The sequence below is a fragment of the Trifolium pratense genome, linkage group LG3 (assembly GCF_020283565.1).
Source record: "Trifolium pratense cultivar HEN17-A07 linkage group LG3, ARS_RC_1.1, whole genome shotgun sequence".
NCBI classification, from domain to species: domain Eukaryota; kingdom Viridiplantae; phylum Streptophyta; class Magnoliopsida; order Fabales; family Fabaceae; genus Trifolium; species Trifolium pratense.
In genome coordinates, this window is record NC_060061.1 from 46054955 (window position 1) to 46071923 (window position 16969).

The 16969-nt window shown below is 33.6% G+C and overlaps 3 protein-coding genes and 1 long non-coding RNA gene across 6 annotated transcripts; 2 read left to right on the forward strand and 2 right to left on the reverse strand.

The window, feature by feature from the left end:
- Nucleotides 1–2033: 2033 nt before the first annotated feature.
- Nucleotides 2034–4408, reverse strand: LOC123914371. 3 transcript variants are annotated; one of them, XM_045965494.1, is made up of 5 exons: nt 4281–4408; nt 3313–3461; nt 2986–3093; nt 2422–2486; nt 2034–2328 (listed from the first exon to the last, which is right to left on the reverse strand). In XM_045965494.1, exons 2-5 carry the CDS (start codon nt 3394–3396, stop codon nt 2181–2183), a joined length of 405 nt encoding a protein of 134 aa, XP_045821450.1. In that variant the 5' UTR covers nt 3397–3461; nt 4281–4408; the 3' UTR covers nt 2034–2180. The 3 variants fall into 3 exon arrangements, with proteins under 3 accessions (XP_045821450.1, XP_045821452.1, XP_045821451.1); XM_045965496.1 differs by having other exon boundaries at nt 3313–3445; nt 4281–4396; XM_045965495.1 differs by having other exon boundaries at nt 4277–4374.
- Nucleotides 4409–4520: 112 nt separating this feature from the next.
- LOC123914370 (pentatricopeptide repeat-containing protein At3g62890-like) lies at nt 4521–8903 on the forward strand. Its single transcript, XM_045965493.1, has 5 exons — nt 4521–4642; nt 4753–4854; nt 5260–8037; nt 8272–8387; nt 8520–8903. The coding sequence occupies exon 3, from the start codon at nt 5295–5297 to the stop codon at nt 7653–7655; it is 2361 nt and encodes a 786-aa protein (XP_045821449.1). The 5' UTR covers nt 4521–4642; nt 4753–4854; nt 5260–5294; the 3' UTR covers nt 7656–8037; nt 8272–8387; nt 8520–8903.
- Nucleotides 8904–12050: 3147 nt separating this feature from the next.
- Nucleotides 12051–13262, reverse strand: LOC123915238. The gene has a single exon (XM_045966379.1). The coding sequence runs from the start codon at nt 13260–13262 to the stop codon at nt 12051–12053; it is 1212 nt and encodes a 403-aa protein (XP_045822335.1).
- Nucleotides 13263–13506: 244 nt separating this feature from the next.
- On the forward strand, nt 13507–14588 carry LOC123914373. Its single transcript, XR_006811818.1, has 2 exons — nt 13507–13998; nt 14103–14588. It is a non-coding gene; the product is annotated as an uncharacterized LOC123914373 (long non-coding RNA).
- The last annotated feature ends 2381 nt before the right edge of the window (nt 14589–16969 follow it).

A 16969-nucleotide genomic window follows, 5' to 3' on the forward strand; every position in this document is an offset into this window, starting at 1 on the left:
TTCGGAAATTTTGTTCTTCTCTAAGTATTTCTCGGATACTTTGATCGGTTTTATATTGCTTTTTCCCGATGCATTATTTACGATGTATTTCTATGCTATTATTTTTTTCCCGATATACAACAATACAAAATACATCTCTTTTTCCATAAATTCATGAAATACATAAAACAACCATATTAAAATCAAATCCAAAATATAATTCCCATAAGTTCATCAAATACATAATACGACCATTAAGTTCATAATAGTTCATCAAATATAAAATACAACTATATTGAAATAAAGTTAATAAGTTCATCAAACATAAAATGCATAATACAACCATAAGTTCTTAACCATAATACAACCATAAGTTCTTCAAGTCCCCACTAGAATCCCCAATGCTTCAAGAACATCATGTCATCAACCCATCAATGTTGACTTCACCACTTGTAAGGCGTATTCCGGTAATTTCTAAAAATTTAAACATAGAATAAACAAACACACACAATTAGTTTGATAATATCAATAAAGTAAACAATAAAAAGAAAATGTTTAATTTTTTTATACTTTCTTCGAGTTGTTGCACTTCATCCATTTGTTGTCGTAAATCAATCACCTTAGGCTTTCTTATCCAATTTTGGATACAAATCAACGTTTCAACGGTATGTATTGGAATTCAAACAACTAGGAAATAGATCAAGTACCCGACCACCCGTACTAAAAGCTGTCTCAGAAGAAACACTAGAAACCGGTATAGCCAAAATGTCTCTAGCCATGCGTGAAAGGATATGATACTTTGTGGATTTTCCTTTCCACCAAGCCAAAATATTAAATGAAGGATCCTTACAATCTTCATTGTCGGCTGCAAGATACCTCTCTAACTCTCATTTTCACGTCAACTTATTTTTGCTTCATTTTCAAATTAAATGCATCATCCCAATCAACATCATCATCACTTTCATCAAAAGTTTGACTATTTGTGTTATTTTGTGTATAATGACTCGAGGATGCACTACTAGACACACTAGTAATAGGATACTCAACCTCATAATACCCAAACAATTTATTGACAAGTTGTTTCAATATGTTTTCACCATCTCTTTGCTCTTGTCACTACCATACATCTTATTAAAACATAACTCAATCTCAATGTAATCATATTTATAATGAGGATCTAAGACAACAGCCACAAATAAAAGATAGTTGATAGGCCCACTCTCCCAATACTTGCTAAACTTCACTTGCATATCTATAGTCATTGATCTCAATACAACATCATCACCATTTGACCATTTTTGTAATGACTTCTCAATGTCACACAACTTTTTGAAAAAGTATTAGTAGTAACATGCAATGAACAAGAAAATGAAAGAGCTGCATCATAAAAGACCTTCAAAAATTTCACAAACAGACGAGCACGTTCCCAATCAAGATCTATAGGAACATCTACTCCTTCACCATGAAGAAACAACCTAAATGAACTATATATCTTGATGTCGAAGTCGGTTAAAAGCCTTTTCATATTTGACAGCAACGTCTAACATCAAGACAATATGCTCTTTAGCTTCTCTTTCTCATCATTATACAAAAGCGTGCAATCCTTAACAACAGTGACACGACAAGGAACTTTAAATCTAGGACAAGCCACACTAACAAAATACTTGTCAGCTACACAAGATGAGAATTATAATAGTCATTATGTAAATGCAGTCTTGTAGGTTTTTTTTTTTATAGTAACCCAGTGGTTAGAAATTCCACCTTAAAGGTGAATAAAGTGAATGTATGAGGTTCGAACTCCAGCTCCTGCATCACATATGCGATGTCCCAATTGATCTAAGCTCATAGGGACGAGCAGTCTTGTAGTTAATATATGAATATTAAGTGCATGAAAAATTATAATACAAAAAAGCCACCGTATATTAAAATAAAACCTGGTCCAAAACGAAATCAAGAGCTTTAAAGAAACTACAGGACATACAGTCAAGAAATAGAATGCAAAGCATTCTATTCTAGTTTTCCATTCTTTTCTAAGTTCTAAGAGTGACTTGATGTTCATCATTCAAATTTCATTCAACACAATCAATAATAATATCACAAGTTTCAGTTACAACAAATGAGTTACCAGAAGGTCATTCTGTTAAGTGACAACAAGCAACACATCTCAAACTATGTTTTGGGTAATCAAACAGAAGTCTGCATCATTTTCTTCCTCGTGGATCTCGACTAAGCTCGTGTTTCTTCAATGTTTTAATGTAATTTCTCATGAGGGTAAACTTGTTGCTTCCTAGATGATAGAAATAATCCCAGGAATAAATACCAGTTTTATGCAAGTCATCAAAATTGAGCCTGGATCATCCAATTCAACAATCAGATTTTAGTTGAGAGAGCATATTAAATTTAGGCAACAAATTTTATTTATAATGTCTGAAATTGTTGTACCTTACCCCGTAGTTTCCTACTGGTTCTGCCGACATAATTCCCACATGGCGTCTTCCAGATATCACCTAGATCAAAAAGATCATAAATAAAAGAAGTATCATTAGAAAGGAGTCAACTGAATTCAAATCAAAATTTCAAGATAAACGAGTGATTTGGAAGTATAAGGTTGCTACTTCTAATATAGAGTGCTAAATAGTAGTATATATCTTGTTAATGAAAATTCCACAAACAAATTATCTTAGAATTTGGGTTGCGCCTAAGTTTACACCACGAAACCAACTTATACGGTGAGAGATGCCTCATACACACATTATTAGGCCATATTTCATCCAATGTGAGACTCTTTAACACTCACACCTATGATCGAACATCTGGAACGTGATCCAAATGGCCCGATAGTGGGTGGTCTAACGAATCTTGGATAAACTCTAATATTGTATAACAATTTGGGTTGAGCCTAAGTTAGCCCTACAAAACTTGCTAGTAAGATGACAGGTGTATCCCACTTATAAACACATTTTCATACTAATCACATCCAATCCAATATAGAAATGGTGAAGTTACCTTTTCACCTCCAATTGATCTGATTTTACCATCAACAGCAGGGCTATTTATTCTGAGAAATTCAGCAGACAACTTGAATACACTACAATTGGTAAATTCCACTTCTACCTGAAACAATTATGTTCGAGGATTGAAGAAAAGCAATAGATGAATTAACATTTCCATCAACTCTAATTTCCAACTTAAAAAAAATTAAAATTTCACCCTAAATATATAGGTTTCTATAGACATGTTGGTATTTAATATTTCCAACGACTTCTCTATGTATTGGTTTGCAACCTAAACATGTGTTTGTTTAGTTGAATCAATAAGAGGGAAGAAGCTCACGTATTTTGGGGGGTGAAGTGAGAATCTGGTTAGTCGTGCAGTTTGTTCTGCCACTGTGTTGAATCTCCGAATGGCTGCAAGCATAGCTTTTGTTGTTCTTGTCACGGCAGCCAGCGGCAGAAGTAGGGTGACTCTGGAAAGAAGATTTGCTAGAATATGACAAATATTAGGAAATCGATATATCCTCTGAATACTAATGTAAGAGGACAGGAGATGCAATAGGAAAGGGGAGAAGGAGAAAAATGTCAATGAGTGGCGACGATTGATAATGATTATATATGCAAATAAGAGTAAAGAAGATTTCATATAATGAATGACAAACTGAAAGATGAACCAGAAATATGTTTAAAGCATTCATTGTTCAATTAGAAATGAAAAAATTGGGAAACTATGCAGAAGGCAAATAAGATACAGATTACAGAAAGGGATGCATCCATTTGCAGCATAGAAATTGACTTGTCCTAAAGTGTATATATAACAACACTGCCACAGGACATCCTACACAAGAATCATATTGCACAAAGGGACATGCCGAAACAGCATTACAAAACATTAAAACAGTGTAGGTATCAAGCATACTCTTGCATATTATTACCGTATCATGCATACTCTCGCATATTATTACCAAGAAAATTCTACTAGAAAAAAAAAAAGTTGGGTTTGAACTTTGAAGCATCATTATGAGTTATGACCCATCCACCTAAAGCTAACATTCACTCATGCATTTTATCAAACAGCAGATAGGCAACTTAAAAAAACCGTTTGATTCAGCCTTTATTTACTAAAAATGAATTTTTGATTATTTTGAGGAACTGTTAAATAAAAACAATGAAATCATAATCATATATTTTCAAATAAAAAGTGAATTTCACAATTGAAATTAAACAAACATACACTTGACATGAATTAAATTATGAGGTATCATCCAAATTAATAGTCAAAAATAAATTATCTCAAAACTTACTAACCTTTCCTTTGATCACCTCTTTTGTATTCTTGAGAAGACAATCATGCTGGAATTAAACATGTAATCTATTTTACTACACAATTCTCAAAACAAAATTTAAACTTAAACAGGTTGAAGAATGAGTATTTTATCTACGAAAGAAGAAACAAAATGGTACGTGAAATTACGAAAAACCCCTCACTTAATTGAAAATTACAACCATAACCCTCCCTCTCTAACCTATGTAATGTTGCTTCTTCATCTCGCACTTTGTCCCGCGCTACCTCCTCCATTTGCGACTGCCGTTGCCGCCGTGGTACTCTTTACTTCCTCTCCAATTTGTTTCTTCTGAGAAGATCATTATTTTGTTTCTCTCATGTTAAGGTTCGATTGAGATTTTTAACATTTGGTTTCATTATGTAGACATAGTTAAAATTTTACCTTTTATTTCATTATTTTTGTGCTTATTCTAAGGAATGCATTTTAAACTTCAGGGAAGTGCTTATTTGAATAAGCAAGCTGGCTGCTGTTAAAAGATTTCTAGTGGCCTTGGATGATCTGAGATTGTCAAGATATGAATTGTTAGCCTGGAGCAGGTATACTAAGTTCTTTCTCTATACCTATCAAGTTCAAACACTCATTGGATTAGGCGTGTCCCGGTGTCGGACACGCGTCGTTGTATACAATACCGACACTTATAATTACATTGAATTGTGTTATTTATCAAATTATTATCGGTGTTGACGTGTTAGTGTTGTGTCTTTGGTTGTCCTTTATCGAATTTAAAGGGTCGGCTAGATAAATGGTTAGTTTCACCTTTTGTAACAATGAAGGATAATAATCACTAGGTAATTTTATCTGAATGTTCAATATTTTATGCTTGCGAGGTTAATATTTACTTCGGTTGGATTTCTTTGATGTTTTTTGTTCCACCCTGTCCTGTTGGATTTTGAACGGTTATTCCTGAAATATGATGTCTAACTGTTTTGATATATGGACAGGTAACTCAAGCAATCATATTTTGGATGTATTCGTCATGTTGATGGAACATGTGAGAAGACTAACAACCTTAACACCAACCATTAACCTCTCCATATTAGAGACGAACTTACATCGATGTCAATGGCTGAAACAATTCAACCAGATTCTGTCACAAATGATCCTCACTGGCTTCATCAGAGACACCTACGCCGCAAGCAGGCTCATCAACTTCTCTACTCACTCCAATTATATTCCTTTCCATTATTCAATCAAAATATTCAATCACCTTCACAACCCCAACACCTTCATTTGGAACACTATCATGCGTTCCCACTTGGAACTTCACAATTCACCTCATCAAACTCTTAAATTTTACAAACTCTTTGTCTATCAAAACACTTCACCTGATCATTACACCTATCCAATTCTCCTCCGGTCCTGCACTGCCCGTGTATCAGAACCTGAAGGAAAGCAAATTCATGACCATGTTGTTAAGTTTGGTTTTGATTCTGATGTTTATGTTAGGAACACGCTGATTAATTTGTATGCTGTTTGTGGGAACATGGTGAGTGCACGTCAGGTTTTTGAGGAAAGTCTCGTGTTGGATTTGGTTTCCTGGAATACCCTTTTGGCTGGTTATGTTAATTTGGGAGATGTTATGGAGGCGGAGCGTGTTTATGACCTGATGCCGGAGAGGAGCACCATTGCTTCTAATTCCATGATTGTGTCATTTGGAAGAAAGGGCAGTGTTGTGAAGGCGCGAAGGCTTTTTGATCAGATTCAAGGGAAGGATATGGTTTCTTGGAGTGCAATGATTTCTTGTTATGAACAGAATGGAATGTGTGAGGAGGCATTGGTTTTGTTTGTGGATATGAATGCTAATGGGGTTATGGTGGATGAGGTGGTTGTGGTTAGTGCTATCTCTGCTTGTACAAGCCTATCGGTTGTTTGGATGGGGAGGTCGGTGCATGGTTTGACAGAAAAAGTTGGGATTCAAGATTATGTTAGCCTTCAGAATGCATTGATACACTTGTACTCAAGCTGTGGGGAGATATTGGATGCTCAGAAACTTTTCAATGGTGGCATCGTGTTGGATCTGGTATCTTGGAACTCGATGATTTCTGGATACTTGATGTGTGGTTTAGTTGAGGATGCTAAGACATTGTTTGATTCCATGGTTGAGAAGGATGTTGTAACTTGGAGTGCTATGATATCTGGTTATGCTCAACATGGATGTTTCGCGGAGGCTGTGGCTTTGTTTCAGGAAATGCAGCTTCTTGGAATTAAGCCGGATGAGTCTGCTTTAGTGAGTGTCATCTCAGCCTGCACCAATATGGCTGCTTTGGACTTGGGTAAATGGATTCATGCATATATAAGTAAAAATAAATTGCGGGTTAATGTCATTCTGGGCACGACCCTTATAGATATGTATGTGAAATGTGGATGTGTTGAAAATGCATTAGAGGTTTTCCATGCGATGGAGGAGAAAGGAGTATCTACCTGGAATGCTCTCATTCGAGGATTGGCAATGAATGGTTTGGTAGAAAAGTCACTTAACATGTTTGCAGATATGAAAAAAACTAAGACACTTCCTAATGAGATAACATTTATGGGAGTTCTTGGAGCATGTCGACACATGGGCCTAGTGGATGAGGGGCGCCGCTACTTTAGTTCAATGACCCAAGAACACAAGATAGAACCAAATGTTAAGCATTATGGATGCATGGTTGATCTTTTAGGACGTGCAGGTTTGCTTAGAGAAGCAGAGGAACTGATTGAGAGTATGCCAATGGCGCCTGATGTGGCTACTTGGGGTGCTTTGCTTGGGGCTTGTAGAAAGCACCATAACAATGAAATGGGAGAGAGGTTGGGAAGGAAACTCATCCAGCTTCAGCCTGACCATGATGGTTTCCACGTATTATTGTCAAATATATATGCTTCAAGAGGAAATTGGGGCGATGTTTTTGAAATTAGGAGAGTTATGGCACAACATGGGGTGGTGAAGATACCTGGTTGTAGCATGATCGAAGCAAATGGAATAGTTCATGAATTCTTAGCGGGAGATAAGACACACCCTCAGATAAATGATATTGAGCATATGTTAGATGAAGTGGCTGCAAAATTAAAGATTGAAGGATATGCACCAATCACAAGTGAGGTTTCACTAGACATAGATGAAGAAGAGAAGGAAACTGCCCTTTTCAACCATAGTGAGAAGCTAGCTGTTGCCTTTGGACTGATCACTATTCCCCCACCAGCTCCGATCAGAATAATCAAGAATTTGCGCATATGTAATGATTGTCATACTGTAGTAAAGCTAATCTCCAAAGCATTTGATCGTGAAATTGTAGTAAGGGATCGTCATCGTTTTCATCACTTTAAGCACGGTTCTTGTTCTTGCATGGAATTTTGGTAGTAAAACTGTATGTGCAATTAAAGTGAACGTGTATCCCTTCCCATGCCATGCTTAAGGAAAATGCGCTGAACTCAGAATCTTTACAGTGTCCTGTTCTCAAATATGGAAGCATGTAGCATTGAAGATCTTTCCAGATTTGGTCCATGTCATCGATGTCGAATCAAATGATTTTCATTCTTATGCTACAAGTGATTTCCAAAAGCTGTCGTTGTTAGTATAGGATGAGGGCATTGATCCATTTTTCCTGATGCTGATGACAATCTTTGCAGCTTCTGAACTTTGAAGAGAATTATATATAAGGAAATCAATTACAACTTACAAGAGCTGCATATATCCTTGTATTTTTATCTTCTTTACATGTGTAAAAGTAGTCAAGTCCAAGGTAACTATTTTCCGCTCAAACTAGTTGTATATTTTGTTTTTATTTGACATTTAGTATGAGGGTGTGTTTATAGATAATAATAGCTTAGATTATTACACCTAAACTAAGGATAAAATTGTGATAACGTCTACCGGCCACTTAAGGCTACATAACTACTGCTTTAGCGGGTTATTATCAATTTACTTCAGTAAGTTACACTAATCACTTGAGCTTTTCAATTCCTCAAAATTGCAGAAGCCGAAGAGTTGTGGCACATGTAGAAGAAAGACCAAATCCAGTTTTAAAAATTGGTGTTTAGATATGCCATTGAAAGAGTCTGATCGTTTCCATTGATTTTGGAAACAATACAGGTTTGGCCTCTCTTTTTCAATTTCTTTCTCTGTTCGAACTTCGAAGAGTATCTTCTCGTTTTCAATGTATTTCGCTATTTTATTCTTTTTTAGTTTGGATACTGATCTTCCTACATGCTTTTCCTCTTCAAGGTGTGCTGACAAGAACACCATGAAGATGCCTCGGATGTCGTTACTTTTCTCATTTTTCTCTTTTTCTTCTTCCATCGGTATTTAGCCGATTTTAAATTAATAAACGGAGTGTGTGCTTGTTGTTTATCAGAGAACTTGGTTTTGTGTTTCTTAACTCTTAAGTAACAACTTAAAATTGATACTTATGTATCCCATATTTATTACGAGGAAAACATATTGTCAATAGCAGATGTTCTAGTGCAAACCCATGCCTAAACAACTCTAATGCAATTATTTTTTGCTGCAATACTCATGCTTGAGGTGCATGTTCCTACTCCTAGTCTTTATCTCCCAAAATATTTGCTTGCACTTGAAATTTGATTGATAATTCACAAGGAAAGCATGTTGTCAATAGCAATAAAATAATAATGAAACAATATTTTTAAGGAACAGATGTTCTAGTGCAAACCCATGCCTAAACAAATCTAATGCAATTACTTTTAGCTGCAATAGTCATGCTTGAGGTTGAGATGCATGTTCCTAGTCTTTCTCTCCCAAAATATTTGCTTGCACTTGAAGCATCTATACTTCCCTTCATTGTGCTTAGCTTTGATGTGATTTTCAAGCTTTATTGTAGATTTGAAAATCAGTGTACAGCCAAAACACTTGTGGCACCCCATGCTGTATCACAAGAATTGTATTTAATCAATTAATTAAGTATGATGACAAAAATTTGCTATAAATCAAATAAAGTAGTGAATAACCAAGTACCTGTGCAGAGTATGATTGCAAAAAACTATCAAGTATGAGAGTATGAAAACGCTCGACACTCCTCCGGAAAAATGCTGAAAGAAAAAGCAATTATTAAAACCATAAGAAACCAATATCAAAAAACAAAAAACCCATAAGAAACAATAAATAATTAATCGATTTGTTTATCCCTTCTTTCCATTCGATAAACAGCCACACACCAGCACCCAAAGCAACATTGATCACCTGCTGCACATCCACAGAAAGCCTAAAAACTCATGGCTGACTTAAGCATAAAATTGATGGCTTGAGTTAAGCATATAATTGCACACAGTGAGGGATCTCTGCCCAAGCCATTAAGCTGCCGAAAAACGCAGAAGAACAAGGAAATTCTGCTACTCGGCAGCCATCGTGACAAGTAATTTTGAGACTCGACCTAACTGTCGCTGAGAACCCTTATACATAATTCAAGGCCACACGAAAGCAGCAGAGCAGCTGAATAGCTTTTCTACTAAAGCTCCACCTTCATCGGTCCAAATCGAAAGCAAAAACCCAGTATAGCGGTCCATTTTTTCAAACCTGCTAAACCAGACTAACACAACAGAGAAAATAAGAGACCATTAAAATATACCCCTTAGCCTGAAGATATCTGATCTTACCCAATGTTTACCATTCCCAGACACCTTAACGGGTTTAACAGCCATTCATTTAAACCGAAGCTAAAGCCTTTCAATCGGGATTTAAGAATCCTCCAAGAAAGAATCTATATGTCCTCCACAACCCTATGTTTGAAAATAATATCGTTTCTAACTCGTCAAATAGCATAAACTGCTGAAACCCTAATACCTCCAACACTCTCCCTAGTTCTTAATCTCCATGGGACCAGATTTTTGAATAAGGTGAGATATGAATACCCCCCTTCAGCTAGGACTATCGGTATCCCTGACCTCTCTCCAAGCCATGATTATCCGTTTCAACGCAGCCGCAACCGCCTACACAAAGAGTAGATGAATTGATACTAATTCGTCTCCTTTCTTCCTAAGGTTTTCGTTGGTAGGGATTCTATTAGTTTACATTTTTGTTGGTATTATTGGGTTCCAAACATCCTTAACCCACTCACATTCCTCCAAGATATATCAAAGGAATGAATAAGAAAACCAAGAACAAAATAAATTCAGAAAACATGAAGATTAATCAAAAGATATATCAAAAACATAAGAAAGAATATGAAAATGAACCTTCTTGTGTATGTGTACAGTTAATTACAAGAAGCAGAAACGGATCTTCTGTATCTTCGAGAGGAATAGGGAAAATGAGTGTTTGATTTTGATCTTGATTTTGTATCTTTTGTATCTTCTTGTTGTGTTTGATTTTGATTTTGATTTTGGGAGGGAGAGAGTATGTTAGTTGAACAAATCCCAGTTTCCCTCTCTTTATATGGAAAAAAAATAACTAACTCTTCTATTGTTTTATGTGATTTTGGGAGGGAAAATGAGTTACCGTTGTAACTAACTAATTAAGTTTAGGGGTATGTTATTTAGAAAAATTCTAATATTTACCACTATTCTATTGTGTAAGAAGAGTACTTAAAAATTATTTAAAGTTTCAACAACAACATGCCTTGTTATTTAAAAGTGTAAGTTAATGGTAATTTTTTAAGAGAATTGTGATTTTTTTATTTTTATTTTAAAGTATATTGGTTTACACTGTTAGAATTTTTAATAATTTTAAGCATCGGTCGATGATGTACCATTGAAACACTAACATTTTTTTTTTTAATTTATAAAAGTAACAAACAAACATAAATGGAGTAAACAAGCAGCTTAGTCCTTGAATTTTCACCCATCAATCAATATCATCATTGAATTTATTAAAATAGCTAAAACATCCCTCAATTTGTTAAAGTTATATCAAATCAATCTTTCGTGCACCCTATTAAATTACAAAATACCTTTATCCGCTACTTAAGTAGTGGACAGAATCTGCTACTTAAGTAGCTTACGTTTACAATCTTGAAAATTTCATGTTACCGGGTGTTTCTTTTTATCAAATTTCTTATTTTTATAACACTCGCTGCTTAATAGCTAACCTTTAAAATCTTGAAAGATACAATAAAAGATACAATAAAAAGATTTAAAATAAGGAGGGGATAATAGACAAAATATAACATAAATTACCAAAAAGACAAGTAATTTGAAAAAAATAAAATTTTCTAAAAAGTCAAGGAATTTGAAACGAATGGAGTAAAAAACATACAGAAAGATGATAAACATAACAATCTATACTTAAAAATAGGAAGAAAAAAAACAATAATTACTAATAATATAATAAAGTTAATTAGTATCGAACTTACTAAATTACCCTAAATATGCATATTAAATTTTTTAATTTTTGATTAAAAATATACACGGGACTATTATTTGTCACTAAAACATAAAAAATTGAATAAATAAATTTACAATAAATAGTTAACACAATAATTACCCTTATATTTTACAATATTATATAACAAATTTCTATATATTTAATTTAAAATAAATTTTCTACCTTAATACAGTGACAAACTCAAATATCGAATAAAAATCAGTGACCCTTTAAACTAGTTATATACTGTAACAAACACACAATATTTTTGGCGGAATGAAATAAGCAAATTGTTTCTTACTCATTCAAATAAACAAAACAAATACAAATTAAAATAAAATAAACCCACTTTGATTGGTCTGGTGGTAATAACTTGGGACCTGAGAGTGTACTACTCCTTAAATTCTCATGTTAGATAAATAAAGCAACATACATATTTCATTTGATGCTGTCAATCCCATTGAACGGTGGAAGAACCCAAAGTGGAGGTGGCATACGTGTAAACCAATCTTGGTAAGAGCAATGTTTACTAAAGCTTCCATCTTTTACGTTGTAGATTCCCATGTCAAATGGGCCATTAGGGTAAGGAATCGAAATGGATTCAAAATAATCATCGGTATAATAAATTGAATCCTTTTGTAGATAATTAGAGAAATATGAAGCTGACATAGATACCGAATCATTATCACCCAAAAATAAAACATTGTCTCCCAAACTATCAAGTTTTAACATTTGTATAAGTTTACCCGTTTGAAGATCCAATTCCAACTTATATACTTCAAATCTTCTAGTTCCGGATCTTCTATCACCATTACTATCATAACCATCATCATCATCATCATCCTCATCAAAATCATCAGGAAAATCAATAAATCTTCTAATAATCCATAAATCTCCTTCTAATGATTTCACAATATATGCCCGTTGAGCATATTCATCTCCCTTTGAAGAAACAACATTGGGAATGACTTTCCCATCCATCAAGTTACTCAAATCAAAAGATACAATGTCATTCCACTCTCCTATGGCATAGAATAGGCCTTTGTAGAATATAACATCGCTGAATCTACAATAGTCTTCAATATCAATATAAGTCCACAATTTTTGTCCGGCTTTTAAGAAAGCAAGACACTTTTTCATGCTATATATTGCTGCAACATAATAATCATGTGGCCTAGTCGTAGGATTGATAGATAAAGTTATCTTATGCACATTACATTCGCAATTTTTCTTTTCTCTAACTATATCCAACATGTAGATAGGTGGTAGAGGAATGTAAACAAGTTTTTTGAAAGGATTCATCAGGGTTATAATTGTACCTTTGGAGCCTTTGGAATACTCGACCTTTGCTAGCCAACCATGACTAAAGCCACAAAACCTCTTGTTATAAGGCACTTTTAGTTTGAAGTTGTAAATTTTGTTGGATGAAATTCCATATAAATTTCTCTTTGTTCTATGCTTACTTTTTGTTGGGATCATTAGCATTGGCAAAACATTATTTTTTATTTGCCGATTTTGATAATTAAACTTTGCCATGGAATACCAATTCTTGCATACCAAACTGAAATAGATGTGATCAATACGCTCTACCAACTTATTAAAAATTAAACTTAAAGGAAGTGCTTCTAAATTTCCCCAATCTATCTCCATTGACAAGAGATATATTGAAAACAAATATAGGAAAAAGGCAATGAAGAAGGGAAGGTTTTTCCAAGAAAAGAAAAAGGAGTTTTTCTTATTATCGAAAGGAAAGAAAAGGGGAGGTTTAAACTACGAGGAAATCAAGTTCTACAGAATTGTTGTAGTTTGATATATATATATATATATATATATATATATATATATATATATATATATATATATATAGAGGATGTATATTATGAGAATGGTAAAGTTATATGAGAATATGAGAATGATTTATGACCATTAGATTTTAATGAAGGAGTTGGATTAAGAAACTATGGTAAGTCAATCACGTGACTCTCTTTTCTCACAAATCAGCTTCTCTCACACTCTCTCTCTTCCTTCCTTCATCAAATTTCTCTCGATCTCTCTTTCTCAACTCAAAATCACGTTCAACAATTTCTCTCTTTCTCTTCTCAACTCAACAATTTCTAAACCTATAAACCTTGATCCTTTAATATCATCATCATTTTTCAAATGTCTTCTTCTTCCGTAGAATCAGTTCGTGAACTTCTCAACAAACCATGGAAAATTGTTCCCTTTCCCACCATCAAATCCAACGATCTCTTCTCTCTCTTCCTCAAAGTGTTTTTCTGCTTCTCTTCTTTTTGATTTATTCTTGTTTTGTATCCTTCTTGGACTTTGATTTTCAGTATAAATTGGGTTTTTTAAATCTTTGTGTCCCTTATACTTTGATTTTCTGGTATTTAACATTTTAACCTTACAACTCACATAGAAGCAAATTGTTTTTTTTAATGCACTCCAGATGTTTGATAAAATGCTTGTTTGAAACAATTTGTTCTTTAGGTACTGGTGTAGCAGGAGCTTAAGTGCAAATGAACTAGGTACTGCTGCTGATTTTCGGATGCCTGAGTTATTTTCTAGACCAGTTAGCTGAAATTGGCAAATGAACTAGGCACCGCTGTCGAAGACCAGTTAAATGAAATTGGTACTAGTGTCGAAGACTAGCGTGAAATTCTGTCAAAGACTAACTGAAATTGATGCTTAGTTTAATGTAGTTGCGATTTGTGACAAAGCTCACTAGTGCTTAGTTTGTATTCACTATGCTTACACATTGTAGATGAAAGAACTTGGCACCGCCTTGATTATGTTGTAGATTGTAAATGGGGGTTAGCTCTATTTGTAGAGTGATTCACATTGTAAATGGGTAAATGGGGGTTAGCTCTATTTGTAGAGTGATTCACATTGTAAATGAGAGTTAGCTCTATCTTTGTACAAATTGTAATTATCATCTTATATTAAATGAAGAAGTTTGATTGAATTGTCTCAATATGTAGCGCTTGTTTGTTTGTGTATAGTATAGTACGTTGTGATTGTTTCTATCTTTAAATCCTGTTTGAATGGTGTTTTTGAGTGGAACATGCATGCAGCGGTCACTAGACTAAATAAAAATCTGTACTCTAGCTTCTGAGGAATACATCTTATATTGAATGAATTCATTGCCTAAATATGCAAAATGCCATGTGTGTGTAGCTATACTTGTAAAGCTCACATTACCTTCTGAAAGTTGGTTTTTGTTTGGTTATGCAGATGCCATCAGCCCAAAAGACACATTTAAGCTTTCCTTCACTATCAGCCTCATAATCATAGAAAAAAGAATGGTTCATCTCATGTTTTCTTCTAAAATTTTCAATAAACATATCAGCATCAGAGTCTTTGATCAATTCTTTCAAATGTCTTGAATAGTTTTGCAAATCTCTTTGTGTGCATCCTATATTTTCATAACTCCCAACCTGATCCTTCATTATTTTAAAACTTTTAGAAGTCCCCACATTAGATCTTTCGCAGGAAAGCCATAGGTTCTTATGAACATCGTTTACACTCCTTGCTGACCTTAAGAATTGTTTCTTTGTAGGTGTGACTAGTCCATGTGAATGACCTTCATCAAATTTTGAGACTTCATATTTACCCTCATCAGTTCTCTTGAAAACATTTTTTGCTTTACATCCCTGCCGTGTCAATTTTCTTTTTCTACTTTTAGACAAATTATTTTCGGTAACAAGCAATTTAGGAGTGTCAATCTTTTTTTCCTCTTTAAAACCCTCTTTTGAGCAAACCAAATACTTCCATCTGACATTGACACCATCTTTTTCTTTAATTTCAGATGAACTACGCACACTAAAACCAACAGCATGTGCATAATTTTTATAAAAATCAACTCCTTCTGTTAAAGTATCAAATACCTTGCCAATCACAGGTTTGAGTTCATTACCGCACGGAGGAATCCATTCCTCCGGCGTATCATTTTCTAGATCATCGAATTCTTTTGACGGCGAGGCTGAATCCATCTCATAAAAATTGTTCCTAAAAATAAACACAGCAAATAAAAATTGTTCCTAAAAAACCCTAAACAATACAAAACTTGTATGAGAATAAACATGTAGAGAAAAATAAATATGTTCTTACTCCTAATCCATTTAGGATCCACCCCTACATGATTGCTTTTTCGTGCAAGATAAACACATGTATACAATTACTATCATTTAAAAACATGTTCCTGAGAAGTTACAGTATATATAAGCTACTATGTATATTGACACCGTAAACAATTTATTTATTTTTAAAGATCAAATCCAGGTCTGAAATTTGATATTATCAATTATTTATGGGAGAAATCGCTCAACAAAATAGAGTATACCATAAAACAAGGTCATGATACCGTAAAAAAAAAATAAGGTCATGATTTAGTAAAAATTAAAATATGAAAAGAAAAGCTAATAACATACCGAGGAACAATCTAACAGTTTGAGGAAGTAAACAAAGGTCGGTGGCCGCCGGAACTGTGAATATGGTGACGAGAAATTTTGGTAGAAGTCACTGATAGAAGACAAATAGACAAGGAGAAGAAGAATTGGCGGCAGAGAGTGGAAGAGAGAGAAAGAGTTCAATGATAATGAAAATGGCACATGACAATGTCACATGACTCACTTAAATGATGTTCTAATCCTACTCCTTCATTAAAATCTAATGGTCATAAATTATTCTCATATTCTCATATAACTTTACCATTCTCATAATATACATCCTCTATATATATATATATATATATATATATATATATATATATATATATATATATATATATATATATATATATTTATAATAAGGATTTCAGGTTAAATTGGATTTGAATTTTATCTTATCTAAATTGGATTTAGATTTCAGAATTGTTGTAGTTTTATTTTATTTAACATATATCTCTCAACAAATTATCGCCAATTTTTTTTTCTTCAAAAAACAAATTTGTTATATATCTCAACAAACTAAATATATGTTTTTTAGTTATAATTATATGTTTTTTTTAATGTTAAATAAAAAAAAACAATTTTTTTTTTAATACCAAAAAAAAAAAAGTTTTTTCGTTATAATTATATCTTATCTTTAAACCTAATTTTTAAAATTGTTTAAATTATTTGTTACATCTTTATATTTTAACTTCACATTCCGATTCAAACATTAACTATAAGTAAAAAAAAAAAAAAGCTAAATAACTACTCACAGCACAAACAAAAATCAATCTACTAACAATATATTAAAAGCAATGACAATTTTTAAAAGTCATTTGGTCCAGTGATAAGGAATTTGGGTAGTATGCATGAAGTCTTATGTTCGATCTCATTGTCAACATTATAAACCAAAAAAGAATGTTTTAA

Coding starts and splice junctions, on each gene's coding strand:
- LOC123914371 (XM_045965494.1), bottom strand. CDS start 3,396: ATGCTTGCAGCCATTCGGAGATTCAACACAGTGGCAGAACAAACTGCA. Junction 3,094..3,312: donor CACTTCACCCCCCAAAATAC/GTGAGCTTCTTC, acceptor TAATTGTTTCAG/GTAGAAGTGGAATTTACCAA. Junction 2,329..2,421: donor GTAGGAAACTACGGGGTAAG/GTACAACAATTT, acceptor TGGATGATCCAG/GCTCAATTTTGATGACTTGC.
- LOC123914370 (XM_045965493.1), top strand. CDS start 5,295: ATGTTGATGGAACATGTGAGAAGACTAACAACCTTAACACCAACCATT.
- LOC123915238 (XM_045966379.1), bottom strand. CDS start 13,262: ATGGAGATAGATTGGGGAAATTTAGAAGCACTTCCTTTAAGTTTAATT.